The 15,904-nt window shown below is 41.6% G+C and overlaps 1 protein-coding gene across 2 annotated transcripts in view; it reads right to left on the minus strand.

Annotated features, from left to right (window-relative positions):
- SULF2 (sulfatase 2) overlaps nucleotides 1-15,904 on the minus strand; it is a 116,268-nt gene that overhangs the window by 84,571 nt on the left and 15,793 nt on the right. For both annotated transcript variants that reach the window (XM_007446936.1, XM_007446935.1), the window contains exon 2: nucleotides 14,653-14,892. In XM_007446936.1, the coding sequence (XP_007446998.1) occupies nucleotides 14,653-14,892 (240 nt within the window). The remainder of the gene's footprint in view (nucleotides 1-14,652; nucleotides 14,893-15,904) is intronic.

The following is a 15,904-nucleotide window of genomic DNA, read 5'->3' on the forward strand; positions in this document are numbered from 1 at the left end:
GGGCCTCTCACTGCTGTGGCCTCTCCCGTTGCGGAGCACAGGCTCTGGACGCGCAGGTCCAGCGGCCGTGGCTCACGGGCCCAGCCGCTTCGCGGCATGTGGGGTCCTCCCGGACCGGGGCACGAACCCGCGTCCCCTGCATCGGCAGGCGGACTCTCAACCACTGCGCCCCCAGGGAAGCCCCATTCGGCACAATTATAACCTAACCGTTGTTAAATGCTATTAGAATATAACACAGAATAAAGTTATTTTTCAAACTGTGTAGTTTCACTTTTTCAAGATAAAATACCTAATTAAATACATTAAAAGCACTATTTACATGAACTGCTGGTCCACTTAAGGAACAGTTTTCTGGGTCCAGTCTTCCACAGTTCCAGCTAACCTCCTGTATTCAAAAGGGTATCACGTACACAAATGGACTAAGAACCATTATTGAGGTTGTGACTTTAATCTTCCCTCAGTATCCATGTCTTCTTCTCCCAGAGTAATAGAATTTTGAGCTGGGCAAACGGCCACCCAGAATAAAGGCTACATTCCCTAGTTTCCTCTGCAATCACGTGTGCTCATGTGACTTGGTTCTCATCAGTGGGAAATAAGGAGAAACAGAAAGCAGTTGAGTCTCTAACCAATTTAAGAGCACCTAAACATATAAAGCAAATATTAACAGACCCAAAGGGAGAAATAGACAGCAATAGAATAATAGTGGGGGACTTTATTACCCCGCTTTCATCAATGGATAGATCATCCAGACAGAAAATCAATAAGGAAACATAGGTCTTAAACTATACGTTGATCAGATAGACTTAGCACACGTGTACAGAACATTCCATCCAAAATCAACAGAATATACATTCTTTACAAGTGCACATGAAATATTCTCCAGGATAGATCATATGTTAGGCCACAAAACACGTCTTAATAAATTTAAGAAAATTGAAATCATATCAAGCATCTTTTCCAACTACAATGGTATGAAACTAGAAATCAATTACAAGAAGAAAACTGGAAAATTCACAAATACGTGGAGATTAACAGCATGCTACTGGACAACCAATTGGTCAAAGAAATCAAAAGAGAAAAAAAAAACCTTGAGGCAAATGAAAACGGAAATACAACATACCAAAACATATGGGATGCAGCGAAAGAAGTTCTAAGAGGGAAGTTCCTTGTGACAAATGCCTACATCAAGAAATAAGAAAAATCTCAAATAAATAACCTAATATTACACTTCAAGGAACCAGAAAAAGAACAAAGCCCAAAGTTAGTAGAAGGAAAAAAATAATAGAGATCAGAGCAGAAATAAATGAAATACAGAGACTAAAAAGACAATGGAAAAGATCAATGAAACTACAAACTGGTTCTTTGAAAAGATAAACAAAACTGATAAACCTTTAGCTAGACCCAACCAGGAAAAAAAGGGAGAGGACTCAAATAAATAAAATCAGAAACAAAAAGGGAGACGTTACAACTGATACCACAGAAGTACAAAGGATCATAAGAGACTACTACGAACAATTATATGCCAATAAATTTGACAAGCTAGAGAAATTCCTAAAAACATACAACCTACCAACACTGACTGATGAAGAAAGAGAAAATATGAACAGACCAATTACTAGAAAGGAGACTGAATCAATAATCAAAAACTTCCCCAAATATAAATGTCCAGTACTAGACAGCTTTACAGGTGAATTCTACCAAAAATTCAAAGAAGAATTAATATCAATCCTTGCCAAACTCTTCCAAAAAATAGAACAGGAGGGAATACCTCCATACTCATCTTATGAGGTCGGCATTACCCTGATACCAAAACCAGCCAAGGACACCACAAGTAAAGAAAATTATAGGTCAATATCTCTGATGAACACAGAATGCAAAAATCTTCAACAAAATATTGGCAAACTGAATTCAACAATACAGTAAAAGGATCGTATACCATGTTCAGATGGGATTTATTCTAGGAATGCAAGGATGGTTCACCATCCCCCAATCAATGTATACAGCACATTAAAAAAATGAAAGATAAAAATCACCTCAACAGATGCAGAAAAAGCATTTGACAAAATTCAACATCCATTTATGAGGAAAACTCTCAAAAAAGTGACTAAAGAGGGCGGTGGAAAGATGGCGGAGGAGTAAGACGCGGAGATCACCTTCCTCCCCACAAATACACCAGAAATACATCTACATGCGGAACAACTCCTACAGAACACCTACTGAATGCTGGCAGAAGACCTCAGACCTCCCAAAAGGCAAGAAACTCCCCACGTACCTGGGTAGGGCAAAAGAAAAAATTAATTAAAAACAGAGACAAAAGAATAGGGACGGGACCTGCACCAGTGGGAGGGAGCTGTGAAGGAGGAAAGGTCTCCACACACTAGGAAGCCCCTTCGCGGGCAGAGACTGCGGGAGGCGGAGCGGGGAGCTTCGGGGCCGCGGAGGACAGCACAGCAACAGGGGTGCGGAGCTCAGGGAGAGGACTGGGGTTGGCGGCTTGAACGTAGCCCGAAGGGGTTAGTGCGCCACGGCTAGCCGGGAGGGAGTCCGGGGAAAAGTCTGGACCTACCCAAGAGGCAAGAGACCTTTTCTTGCCTCTGTGTTTCCTGGTGCGGAGGAGAGGGGTTTTAAGAGCGCTGCCTAAAGGAACTCCAGAAACGGGCGCGAGCCGCGGCTAAAAGCGCGGACCCCAGAGACGGGCACGAGCCGCGGGTAAAAGCGCGGACTCGAGACGGCCGCGAGCCGCGGCTAAAAGCTCGGAAACCAGAAACGGGCGGGAGACGCTAAGGCTGCTGCTGCCGCCACCAAGGGGCCTGTGTGCGAGCACAGGTCACTGCCCCCACCCCTCTTCCGGGGAGCCTGTGCAGCCCGCCACTGCCAGGTTCCCGGGACCCAGGGACAATTTCTCAGGGAGAACACACGGCGGGCCTCAGGCTGCTGCAACGTCACGCCGACTTCTGCCGCCGCAGGCCCGCCCCGCACTCCGTGCCCCTCCCTGCCCCCGGCCTGAGTGCGCCAGAGCCCCCGAGTCAGCGGCTCCTTTAACCCCGTCCTGTCTGAGCAAAAAACAGACGCCCTCCAGCGACCTACACGCAGAGGCAGGGCCAAATCGAAAGCTGAGCCCCTGTGAGCTGTGAGAACAAAGAAGAAAAAGGGAAATCTCTCCCAGCAGCCTCAGAAACAGCGGATTAAAGCTACACAATCAATTTGATGTACCCTGCCTCTGTGGAATACATGAATAGACAGCGAATCATCCCAAATTGAGGAGGCGGACTTCTAGAGCAAGATCTATGATTTTTTCCCCTTTTCCTCTTTTTGTGAATGTGTATGTGTATGCTTCTGTGTGAGATCTTGTCTGTATAGGTTTGCTTCCACCATTTGTCCCAGCGTTCTATCCGATCTTTTTTTTTTTTAAATTTTTTTCTTAATAATTAATTTTAATTTAAAGAACTCTATTATACTTTACCTTCTTTCTATCTTTCCTTCCTTCCTTCCCTTTTTGAGACAACGAATCGTCCCAAATTGAGGAGGTGGACTTGGAGAGCAAGTTTTATGATTTTTTCCACTTTACCTCTTTTTGTGAGGGTATATGTGTATGCTTCTATGTAAGATTTTGTCTCTATAACTTTGCTTCCACCATTTGTCCTAAGGTTCTATCCTTCCCTTTTTTTTTTTCTCTAAATAATTATTTTTTTAATTCAATAACTTTATTATACTTTATTTTATTTTACTGTATCTTCTTTCTTTCTGTATTTTTTCCTTCCTTCCCTCATTCCTTCCTTCCTTCCCTCCTCCCTCCCTCCCTCCTTTCTTTCCTTCTTGCCTTCTTCCTTTCTTTTCTTCTTTCTTTCTTTCTTCCTTCCCTCCTTCCTTCCTTCCCTCCTTTCTTTCTTTCTTTCTTTCTTTCTTTCCTATTTCCTCCTACTTCTACTAATTCTCTCTACTTTCTCTCCCTTTTATTCTGAGCCGAGTGGATGAAAGGCTCTTGCTGCTCCAGCCAGGAGTCAGGACTCTGCCTCTGAGGTGGGAGAGCCAACTTCAGAACACTCGTCAAGAAGAGACCTCCCAGCCCCACATAATATCAAACGGCGAAAATCTCCCAGAGATCTCCATCTCAACACCAGCACCCAGCTTCACTCAACGACCAGCAAGCTACAGTGCTGGACAACCTATGCCAACCATATAGCAAAACAGGAACACAACCCCACCCACTAGCAGAGAGGCTGCCTAAAATCATAATAAGTCCACAGACACCCCAAAACACACCACCAGACGTGGACCTGCCCACTAGAGAGACAAGATCTAGCCTCATACACCACAACACAGCCACTAGTCCCCTCCACCAGGAAGCCTACACAACCCACTGAACCAACCTTAGCCACTGGAGACAGACATCAAAAACAACGGGAGCTACGAACTTGCAGCCTGCAAAAAGGTGAACCCAATCACAGTAAGATAAGCAAAATGAGAAGACAGAAAAACACACAGCAGATGAAGGAGCAGGATAAAAACCCACCAGACCTAACAAATGAAGAGGAAATAGGCAGTCTACCTGAAAAAGAGTTCAGAATAATGATAGTAAAGATGATCCAAAATCTTGGAAATAGAATGGACAAAATGCAAGAAGCAGTTAACAAGGACCTAGAAGAAATAAAGATGAAACAGACAATGATGAACAACACAATAAATGAAATGAAAAATACTCTAGATGGGATCAATAGCAGAATAAATGAGGCAGAAGAACGGATAAGTGACCTGGAAGATAAAATAGTGGAAATAACTACTGCAGAGCAGAATAAAGAAAAAAGAATGAAAAGAACTGAGGACAGTCTCAGAGACCTCTGGGACAACATTAAACGCACCAACATTCGAATTATAGGGGTTCCAGAAGAAGAAGAGAAAAAGAAAGGGACTGAGAAAATATTTGAAGAGATTATAGTTGAAAACTTCCCTAATATGGGAAAGGAAATCGTTAATCAAGTCCAGGAAGCACAGAGAGTCCCATACAGGATAAATTCAAGGAGAAATACGCCAAGACACATATTAATCAAACTGTCAAAAACTAAATACAAAGAAAGCATATTAAAAGCAGCAAGGGAAAAACAACAAATAACACACAAGGGAATCCCCATAAGGTTAACAGCTGATCTCTCAGCAGAAACTCTACAAGCCAGAAGGGAGTGGCAGGACATACTGAAAGTGATGAAGGAGAAAAACCTGCAACCAAGATTACTCTACCCAGCAAGGATCTCATTCAGATTTGATGGAGAAATTAAAACCTTTACAGACAAGCAAAAGCTGAGAGAGTTCAGCACCACCAAACCAGCTTTACAACAAATGCTAAAGGAACTTCTCTAGACAAAAACACAAGAGAAGGAAAAGTCCTATAATAACGAACCCAAAACAATTTAGAAAATGGGAATAGGAACATACATATCGATAATTACCTTAAATGTAAATGGACTAAATGCTCCCACCAAAAGACACAGATTGGCTGAATGGATACAAAAACAAGACCCATATATATGCTGTCTACAAGAGACCCACTTCAGACCTAGAGACACATACAGACTGAAAGTAAGGGGATGGAAAAAGATATTCCATGCAAATGGAAACCAAAAGAAAGCTGGAGTAGCAATTCTCATATCAGACAAAATAGACTTTAAAATAAGGACTATCAGAAGAGACAAAGAAGGACACTACATAATGATTAAGGGATCGATCCAAGAAGAAGATATAACAATTGTAAATATTTATGCACCCAACATAGGAGCACCTCAATACATAAGGCAAAAACTAGCAGCCATAAAAGGGGAAATCGACAGTAACACATTCATAGTAGGGGACTTCAACACCCCACTTTCACCAATGGACAGATCATCCAAAATGAAAATAAATAAGGAAACACAAGCTTTAAATGATACATTAAACAAGATGGACTTAATTGATATTTATAGGACACTCCATCCAAAAACAACAGAATACACATTTTTCTCAAGTGCTCATGGAACATTCTCCAGGATAGATCATATCTTGGGTCACAAATCAAGCCTTGGTAAATTTAAGAAAATTGAAATTGTATCAAGTATCTTTTCCGACCACAACGCCATGAGACTAGATATCAATTATAGGAAAAGATCTGTAAAAAATACAAACACATGGAGGCTAAACAATACACTACTTAATAACGAAGTGATCACTGAAGAAATCAAAGAGGAAATTAAAAAATACCTAGAAACAAATGACAATGGAGATACAACGACCCAAAACCTATGGGATGCAGCAAAAGCAGTTCTAAGAGGGAAGTTTATAGCAATACAAGCCCACCTTAAGAAGCAGGAAACATCTCGAATAAACAACCTAACCTTGCACCTCAAGCAATTAGAGAAAGAAGAACAAAAAAACCCCAGAGTTAGCAGAAGGAAAGAAATCATAAAAATCAGATCAGAAATAAATGAAAAAGAAATGAAGGAAACAATAGCAAAGATCAATAAAACTAAAAGCTGGTTCTTTGAGAAGATAAACAAAATTGATAAACCATTAGCCAGACTCATCAAGAAAAAAAGGGAGAAGACTCAAATCAATAGAATTAGAAATGAAAAAGGAGAAGTAACAACTGACACTGCAGAAATAAAAAAAATCATGAGGGATTACTACAAGCAACTCTATGCCAATAAAATGGACAATCTGGAAGAAATGGACAAATTCTTAGAAATGCACAAACTGCCAAGACTGAATCAGGAAGAAATAGAAAATATGAACAGACCAATCACAAGCACTGAAATTGAAACTGTGATTAAAAATCTTCCAACAAACAAAAGCCCAGGACCAGATGGCTTCACAGGCGAATTCTATCAAACATTTAGAGAAGAGCTAACACCTATCCTTCTCAAACTCTTCCAAAATATAGCAGAGGGAGGAACACTCCCAAACTCATTCTACGAGGCCACCATCACCTTGATACCAAAACCAGACAAGGATGTCACAAAGAAAGAAAACTACAGGCCAATATCACTGATGAACATAGATGCAAAAATCCTCAACAAAATACTAGCAAACAGAATCCAACAGCACATTAAAAGGATCATACACCATGATCAAGTGGGGTTTATTCCAGGAATGCAAGGATTCTTCAATATACGCAAATCTATCAATGTGATTAACCATATTAACAAATTGAAGGAGAAAAACCATATGATCATCTCAATAGATGCAGAGAAAGCTTTTGACAAAATTCAACACCCATTTATGATAAAAACCCTGCAGAAAGTAGGTGTAGAGGGAACTTTCCTCAATATAATAAAGGCCGTATATGACAAGCCCACAGCCAACATCATCCTCAATGGCGAAAAACTGAAAGCATTTCCACTAAGGTCAGGAACAAGACAAGGTTGCCCACTCTCACCACTCTTATTCAACATAGTTTTGGAAGTTTTAGCCACAGCAATCAGAGAAGAAAAGGAAATAAAAGGAATCCAAATCGGAAAAGAAGAAGTAAAGCTGTCACTGTTTGCAGATGACATGATACTATACATAGAGAATCCTAAAGATGCTACCAGAAAACTACTAGAGCTAATCAATGAATTATCTAATATCTAGATATCTAGATATCTAGAAATAAAATAAATAAAATAAATAGAATAGATAGATAAATAGAATAGATAAATAGATAAATAGAATAGATAGATAAATAGAATAAATAAAATATCTAGATATCTAATATCTAACCTACCTAAGGAGACAAAAGACCTGTATACAGAAAATTATAAGACACTGATGAAAGAAATTAAAGATGATACAAACAGATGGCGAGATATACCATGTTCTTGGATTGGAAGAATCAACATTGTGAAAATGACTCTACTTCCCAAAGCAATCTATAGATTCAATGCAATCCCTATCAAACTACCACTGGCATTTTTCACAGAACTAGAACAAAAAATTTCACAATTTGTATGGAAACACAAAAGACCCCGAATAGCCAAAGCAATCTTGAGAACAAAAAATGGAGCTGGAGGAATCAGGCTGCCTGACTTCAGACTATACTACAAAGCTACAGTAATCAAGACAGTATGGTACTGGCACAAAAACAGAAAGATAGATCAATGGAATAGGATAGAAAGCCCAGAGATAAACCCATGCACATATGGTCACCTTATCTTTGATAAAGGTGGCAGGAATATACAGTGGAGAAAGGACAGCCTCTTCAATAAGTGGTGCTGGGAAAATTGGACAGGTACATGTAAAAGTATGAGATTAGATCACTCCCTAACACCATACACAAAAATAAGCTCAAAATGGATTAAAGACCTAAATGTAAGGCCAGAAACTATCAAACTCTTAGAGGAAAACATAGGCAGAACACTCTATGACATAAATCACAGCAAGATCCTTCTTGACCCATCTCCTAGAGTAATGGAGATAAAAACAAAAATAAACAAATGGGACCTAATGAAACTTCAAAGCTTTTGCACAGCAAAGGAAACCATAAACAAGACCAAAAGACAGCCCTCAGAATGGGAGAAAATATTTGCAAATGAATCAACTGACAAAGGATTAATCTCTAAAATTTACAGGCAGCTCATGCAGCTCAATAACAAAAAAATAAACAACCCAATCCAAAAATGGGCAGAAGACCTAAATAGACATTTCTCCAAAGAAGATATACAGACTGCCAACAAACACATGAAAGAATGCTCAACATCATTAATCATTAGAGAAATGCAAATCAAAACTACAATGAGATATCATCTCACACCAGTCAGAATGGCCATCATCAAAAAATCTAGAAACAATAAATGCTGGAGAGGGTGTGGAGAAAAGGGAACACTCTTGCACTGCTGGTGGGAATGTGAATTGGTTCAGCCACTATGGAGAACAGTATGGAGGTTCCTTAAAAAACTACAAATAGAACTACCATATGACCCAGCAATCCCACTACTAGGTATATACCCTGAGGAAACCAGAATTCAGAAAGAGTCATGTACCAAAATGTTCATTGCAGCTCTATTTACAATAGCCCGGAGATGGAAACAACCTAAGTGCCCGTCGTCGGATGAATGGATAAAGAAGATGTGGCACATATATACAATGGAATATTACTCAGCCATAAAAAGAAACGAAATTGAGCTATTTGTAATGAGGTGGATAGATCTAGAGTCTGTCATACAGAGTGAAGTAAGTCAGAAAGAGAAGGACAAATACCGTATGCTAACACATATATATGGAATTTAAGAAAAAAAAATGTTATGAAGAACCTAGGGGTAAAACAGGAATAAAGACAGAGACCTACTGGAGAACAGACTTGAGGATATGGGGAGGGGGAAGGGTGAGGTGTGTTAGGGCGAGAGAGAGACATGGACATATATATACTAACAAACGTAAGGTAGATAGCCAGTGGGAAGCAGCCGCATGGCACAGGGAAACCGGCTCGGTTCTTTGTGGCTGTCTGGAGGGGTGGGATAGGGAGGGTGGGAGGGAGGGAGACAAAGAGGGAAGAGATATGGGAACATATATATATGTATAACTGACTCACTCTGTTATAAAGCAGAAACTAACACACCATTGTAAAGCAATTATACCCCAATAAAGATGTTAAAAAAAAAAAGTGACTAAAGAGGGAACATACCTCAACATAATAAAGGCCATACATGACAAGCCCATAGCTAACATCATATTCAAGTGATAAGCTGAAAACTTTTCCTCTAAAATCAGGAACAAGACAAGGGTGCCCACTCTCAACACTTTTATTTGACATAGTATTGGAAGTCCTAGCCAGAGCAATTAGGCAAGAAAAAGAAAGAAAAAGCATCCAAATCATGAAGGAAGAAGCAAAACTCTAACTATTTGCAGGTGACATGACATTATACATAGAAAACCCTTAAGACTCCACCAAAAAACTGTTAGAAAAAATTAATTCAGTAAAGCTGCAAGATACAAAATCAATACACAAAAATCTGTTGTGTTTTTATATACTAAAAACAAACTATCAGGAAGGTAAATTAAGAAAACAGTCCCATGTACAACCGCATCAAAAAGAATAAAATATCTGGAATAAACTTAACCAAGGGAGTGAAAGACTTGTACACTGAAAACTATAAGACATTAATTAATGAAAGAAATAGAAGAAGACACAAATAAATGGAAAGGTATTCCATGCTCATGGACTGGAAGAATTAATACTGTTAAAATGTCCGTACTATCCAAAGCAATCTACAGATTCAGTGCAATCCCTATTAAATTTCCAATGGCATTTTTCACAGAAACAGAAAAAACAATCCTAAAGTTTGCATGGAACCACAAAAGACCCCAGAGAGCCAAAGCAATCTTGAGAAAGAAGAACAAAGCTGGAGGCATCATGCTCCCTGATTTCAAACTGTATTACAAAGCAGTAGTAATCAAAACAGTATGGTGCTGGCATAAAAACAGACATAGATCGATGAAACAGAATAGAGAGCCCAGAAATAAACCCACACATATATGGTCAATTAATTTATGACAGAGGAGCTAAGAATGTATGATGGGGAAAGGACAGTCTCTTTAATAAATGGAACTGGGAAAAATGGACAGCCACATGTGAAAGAAACTGAACCACTATCTTACACCATAGACAAAGGTTAACTCAAAACAGATTAAAGACTTGAACATAAGACCTGAAATCATCATTTGACATGGATCTTGGCAATGATTTTTTTTGGATTTGACACCAAAAACAAAGGCAATAAAAGCAAAAGGAAATAAATGGGACGACTAAAAAGCTTCTGCACAGTAAAGGAACATTGTGCACAACAAAATGAAAAGAAAACCTACCAAATAAGAGAAAATATTTGCAGCTCATACATCTGATAAGGAATTAATTTCCAAAATATATAAAAAACTGATGCAACTCAATAGAAAAAAACCAAACAATCCAATTTCAAAAATGGGCAACAGATCTGCATAGGCATTTTTGCAGAGAAGATATACAGATGGTCAACAGGTACATCAAAAGATGCTTCACATCATTAATCATCAGGGAGATGCAAATCAAAACCACAATGAGGGCTTCCCTGGTGGCACAGTGGTTGAGAGTCCGCCTGCCGATGCAGGGGACACGGGTTCGTGCCCCGGTCCGGGAAGATCCCACATGCAGTGGAGCGGCTGGGCCCGTGAGCCATGGCCGCTGAGCCTGCGCGTCCGGAGCCTGTGCTCCGCAACAGGAGAGGCCACAACAGTGAGAGGCCCGCGTACTGCAAAACAAAACAAAACAAAACCCCCCCAAAAAACCCACAGTGAGATACCATCTCACACCTGTTAGAATGCCTATTATCAAAAAGGCAAAGAATAACAATGTTGGCAAAGATTTAGAGAAAAGGAAACCCTTGTTCACTGTTGGTGGGAATGTAAATTGGAATAGCCATTATGGAAAACAGTATGGAGGTTCCTCAAAGATTGAAAATAAAACTACCGTAGGATCCTGCGATTCCGCCTCTGAGTATCTATCTGAAGAAAATGAAAATACTAACTTGAAAAGATATCGGCACCCCCATATTAATTGCAGCATTATTTACAATAGCCAAGATATGGAAACAACCTAAGTGTCCTCAATAGATGCAAGAATAAAGAAAATGTGGTACACACACACACACACTGGAATACTATTCAGCCATGAAAAAGAAGGAAATCTTGCCATGTGCAACAACACGGATGGACCTTGACGGTATCATGCTAAGTGAAATAAGTCAGACAGAGAAAGACAATTACCATATGATTATCACTTATATACGGAATCTAAAACAAAGTCGACTCATAGATACACAGAACAGATTGGTGGTTGCCAGAGGTGGGAGGTAGCGGGTGGGTGAAATGAGTTAAGAGGGGCAAAAGGTACAGAATTCCAGTTATGAAATAAATAAGTCATGGGGCTATAATGTACAGCATAGTGACTACAATTAATAATATTATGTGTATATTTGAAAGTTGCTGAGAGAGTAGATCTTAAAAATTCTCATCACACACACACAGACCTTTGTAACTATGTATGATGACAGATGTTAACTAGACTTATTGTGGTTATCCTTTTGCAATATATACAAATATTGACTCATCATGTCGTACATCTGAAACTATTATAATGTTATATGCCAATTATGCCTCAGAAAAAAAAAAAAAAGAAAAGCAAATGGTTGAGTCTCTGATCAATTCATGGGCAGGTCCATCAAAGCAGCACAGACTTTTAGTTGAGAGAATAATAAATGACTGCTCTCTTGGGTCTCTCACACACAGCCAAAAAACTTCAATCCAATCCAATCAGTTGCCCTAGACACTCATGAGAATGCAGGGTTGAATGTGTCCAAAGACCTGGTAAGAACAGTTGACCATTGTTCCCTGGGGAGCTAAAAAGTTATTATTCTAATATGAGTCTAATTATTCTAATGTGAGTCATACAAATCAAGTTAATCTAAAAGGGACTTTGAATTCATTATAGTTTTCTGTTATTTTTCTCAATCAACCTACAATGACCAGCATAACTGGTCATATTTTCACTTTAAGCAGTGGCTTAATATAAAACTCAAATTTCCATTGACAGATGAATGGATAAAGAAGATGTGGTGTGTGTGGGTACACACACACACACACACACACACACACACACACAATGGAATGTTACTCAGCCATAAAAGAGAATGAAATAAAACTCAAATCTGAGCTTCCTAACTACCAGGGCAAAAAGGGAAAGTATACAGAGTACATAGCTCTTGTTCTTTAATGACAAGAGCACATAAGTTCATCACAGTAAACAGACATTTTCAGGGTCCTGAGTCCTCAAAGTCAGGTTAGAACAGAGTTCCTTGTAGAGAGGGCCATTCTAAACGTAACGAATAAAATTCTCAGGGACAGTTTTACAAAAAACATAAATGTTCTATGTATGGCAATTTATACTTGGCATTACACTCCCAGTCTTCACTGAGGGTATAATAGTTAAGCATAGTTGGATGAAAGCAATTCTTTGGGGAAAGCGCTTTTTGGTGATTTGTTTAAATTCAAGGACAAAATTTACGGAAATCAATTTTGAAGAAATGTTAAATCCTGAAAGATGGCTCCTTCCCTTGTGCCAGCTACATGATTCTGAAACACCAGGCTTTGGACCCTATCGTGAGCCCCTAAGATATTGCAGGATATAGGTTTCCTTTCAATTTGATGGATGTAACAACATCCATACTCCCTTTGAAGTCCTACGGTCTTGGTTTCCATTTTCATTATGCCACAAGCACCTGCTTTTATGACTATGAGCAAGTCTCTTTTCTGGGCTGCAGTTGCCCTAGCTGTCAAATGTGGGGGGTTGATGAGTACACTTTTAGGGTCCTTACTGTTCCTTTGGCATCCAAAGCTAAAGGCTTCTACACAGACCTTTCAGCTAGAGGTTCTAAAAGTGGGTCTCACAGCCCTCAGACATGTTTTCTTTGTGGGTCCACACTGTGTATTAACAAAACAAAACAAAACAAAACAAAACAAAACAAGAGTTTTGCCAATATTTTTTAAAATCAGCAGATTTTGGCCAAGAATTCAGATTAGAAATATTTGAAGGTTGGCAACCCTGAGCACGAATAGCTATAATTACCCGGACCTGAGTGGCAGATGCCGCTTTCAGTAGGTGCCATGGTCTGTCCTGCTTCCTCCATCTATACCCAGGTCTCTGCAACCAGATGGGTGATGGCCTGAGGTAAACTCTGACTCATGTGGCTTTCTGCAGAGACCCCGGAACCAACGGGGTCATGTGTATAGGACTGAGGCCTTCCTAGTTCTCTCAGCAGGGCCCGCTCGCTGGGTGATTCTGGCAGTGGAAACAGTCTGCAAGACGACACACCTCACCAGCGTGCTCCTCACCCCGATGTGCCCACGCCAGCCACACCGTGTACGTGAGGGGCAGCTGCCCAGCTTCCAGGACGGCTTCAGCGCCCTGAACCCACAGCTCAGGGGGGTATCCGTCCTTCTCTCATGTCACTCCTACCCAAACAAGCCCCTTGTCACTTGAACACAACTTCCCAGGGTTACAACATTCAAGCCACAGTATCTGATTTCACAACTGCCTTGGCTCCTTACCCAAGGTGAGGAGTGTTTATTTTTCTAAATTAGAGCAAGTTTCATTGAGTTTGGAGGATTTTGCAGTGGTGCTGCAGATACGTGACTGTAATTGTGCCTCTGCCTCAGGCAACCAGCCTGGCAGGTGAGTCTTCAGAACGCACCAAAGTACCTCCTGCAGGATAAAGAGACAGGACACCCTGCTCGCTCTCCACCCAGGATGCAACCAACACTGCGGGCACCCACTGCAGGAGGGACAGAGCACCTTGGGCGGTGTAGACGCTCAAGTGTAGACAAACAGTCCCTTGCCGTCTGTAGAGTGGCCACGGTCCCCACATACACTCCTCTCCATCCCCCACCCCAATGTTTTTCTTCTATCACTCCTGTAGGCAAATAAATCTGTATTTTTCGAACACATCTAGAAGTCAACGCACAACTTTTAAATTAAAAGAAAGTTGTTCACGCACTACAGGGACCCCTCGCAGTACAGGGACCACAGTGGGAAAGACAGTGGTCCGAGGCAGGACACCGGGTACCACGTCGGAGGTTCCCAGCCCACTCGTGTGCCCGCCCGTGGCAGCCTGGCTCCCTCACCTGTCCGGTAGCCCGTGCTGTTGAGGTACACGGCAAAGGTGCGGCTCTCGTGCTGCGCCTGCCAGGAGCGCGAGGAGCAGTTCTCATTGTTGGTGTAGGTGTTGTGGTTGTGCACGTACTTCCCGGTGAGGATGGAGGAGCGCGAGGGGCAGCACATGGGCGTGGTCACGAAGGCATTGATGAAGTGCGCCCCGCCCTGCTCCATGATGCGCCGTGTCTTGTTCATCACCTGCATGGAACCTGCAACCAGAGCGGAGGTGAGATGTGGGCCAGCAGGTTTCCAACGAGTGCGCCCCAGTTGGGCACCGAACAATTAGAGACGGGTTCTGAGTGGTCCTCAACAGGGCAGCACCCCCATCCCGGGGGAGGGGAGTGTATGTTGGAAATCTCCAGGGACAGATTGGGGGGCACCCCTGGCATTTCTGGGCAGCGGCCAGCAATGCGCTATTGGATGGTCCTGCGCAATGAGAAAGTACCCTGGGTCCCCAGTTCCACTAGACATTCATGGGGGCGGGTAGGTAAAAACCTGCTTCTAAGTTATCTGAGCCTAGTAAAGAACTCTTGTCTTGCACATAAACAGAACATCTTTTTTTTGCAGGGTATTAATATATGCTGACTTCTTTTTTTCGAAAGCAACCACTATGTAAACAGAGAGAAGATTATACTTTGTTTCATCTGGAACTTCCCCAAGAATTGTTCCCTCTTAATGAAATCCGATCACGTCAACCTGGCAACCCCTCCCCCCCTCCACCTTCTCTCTGAATACTTCTCAGCTGACATGCTCTGCATCGGTCATAACCCACTGTCACCGCCTATGTCCACATGGTCCTTCCAGCTTGGAACCCACTTCCCATCTCCCCCGCCCCCAAATCTGACCCATCAGTACAGTCGCACCTCTTCTCATTGCTTTTTTTTTTTAAAATAGATTTATTTATGTATTTATTTATTTTTGGCTGCATAGGCTCCTCGTTGCTGTGCGCGGGCTTTCTCCAGTTGTGGCGAGCGGGGGCTACTCTTCGTTGCAGTGCGTGGGCTTCTCATTGTGGTGGCTTCTCTTTGTTGTTGAGCACAGGGTCTAGGTGTGTGGACTTCAGTAGTTGTGGTTCACGGGCTGTAGGGCGCAGGCTCAGTAGTTGTGGCGCACGGTCTTAGTTGCTCCGTGGCATGTGGGATCTTCCCGGACCAGGGCTCAAACCCGTGTCCCCTGCGCTGGCAGGTGGATTCTCAACCACTGCGCCACCAGGGAAGCCCT

Source organism: Lipotes vexillifer, unplaced genomic scaffold (assembly GCF_000442215.2).
Source record: "Lipotes vexillifer unplaced genomic scaffold, Lipotes_vexillifer_v1.1 scaffold565, whole genome shotgun sequence".
Lineage (NCBI taxonomy): Eukaryota > Metazoa > Chordata > Mammalia > Artiodactyla > Lipotidae > Lipotes > Lipotes vexillifer.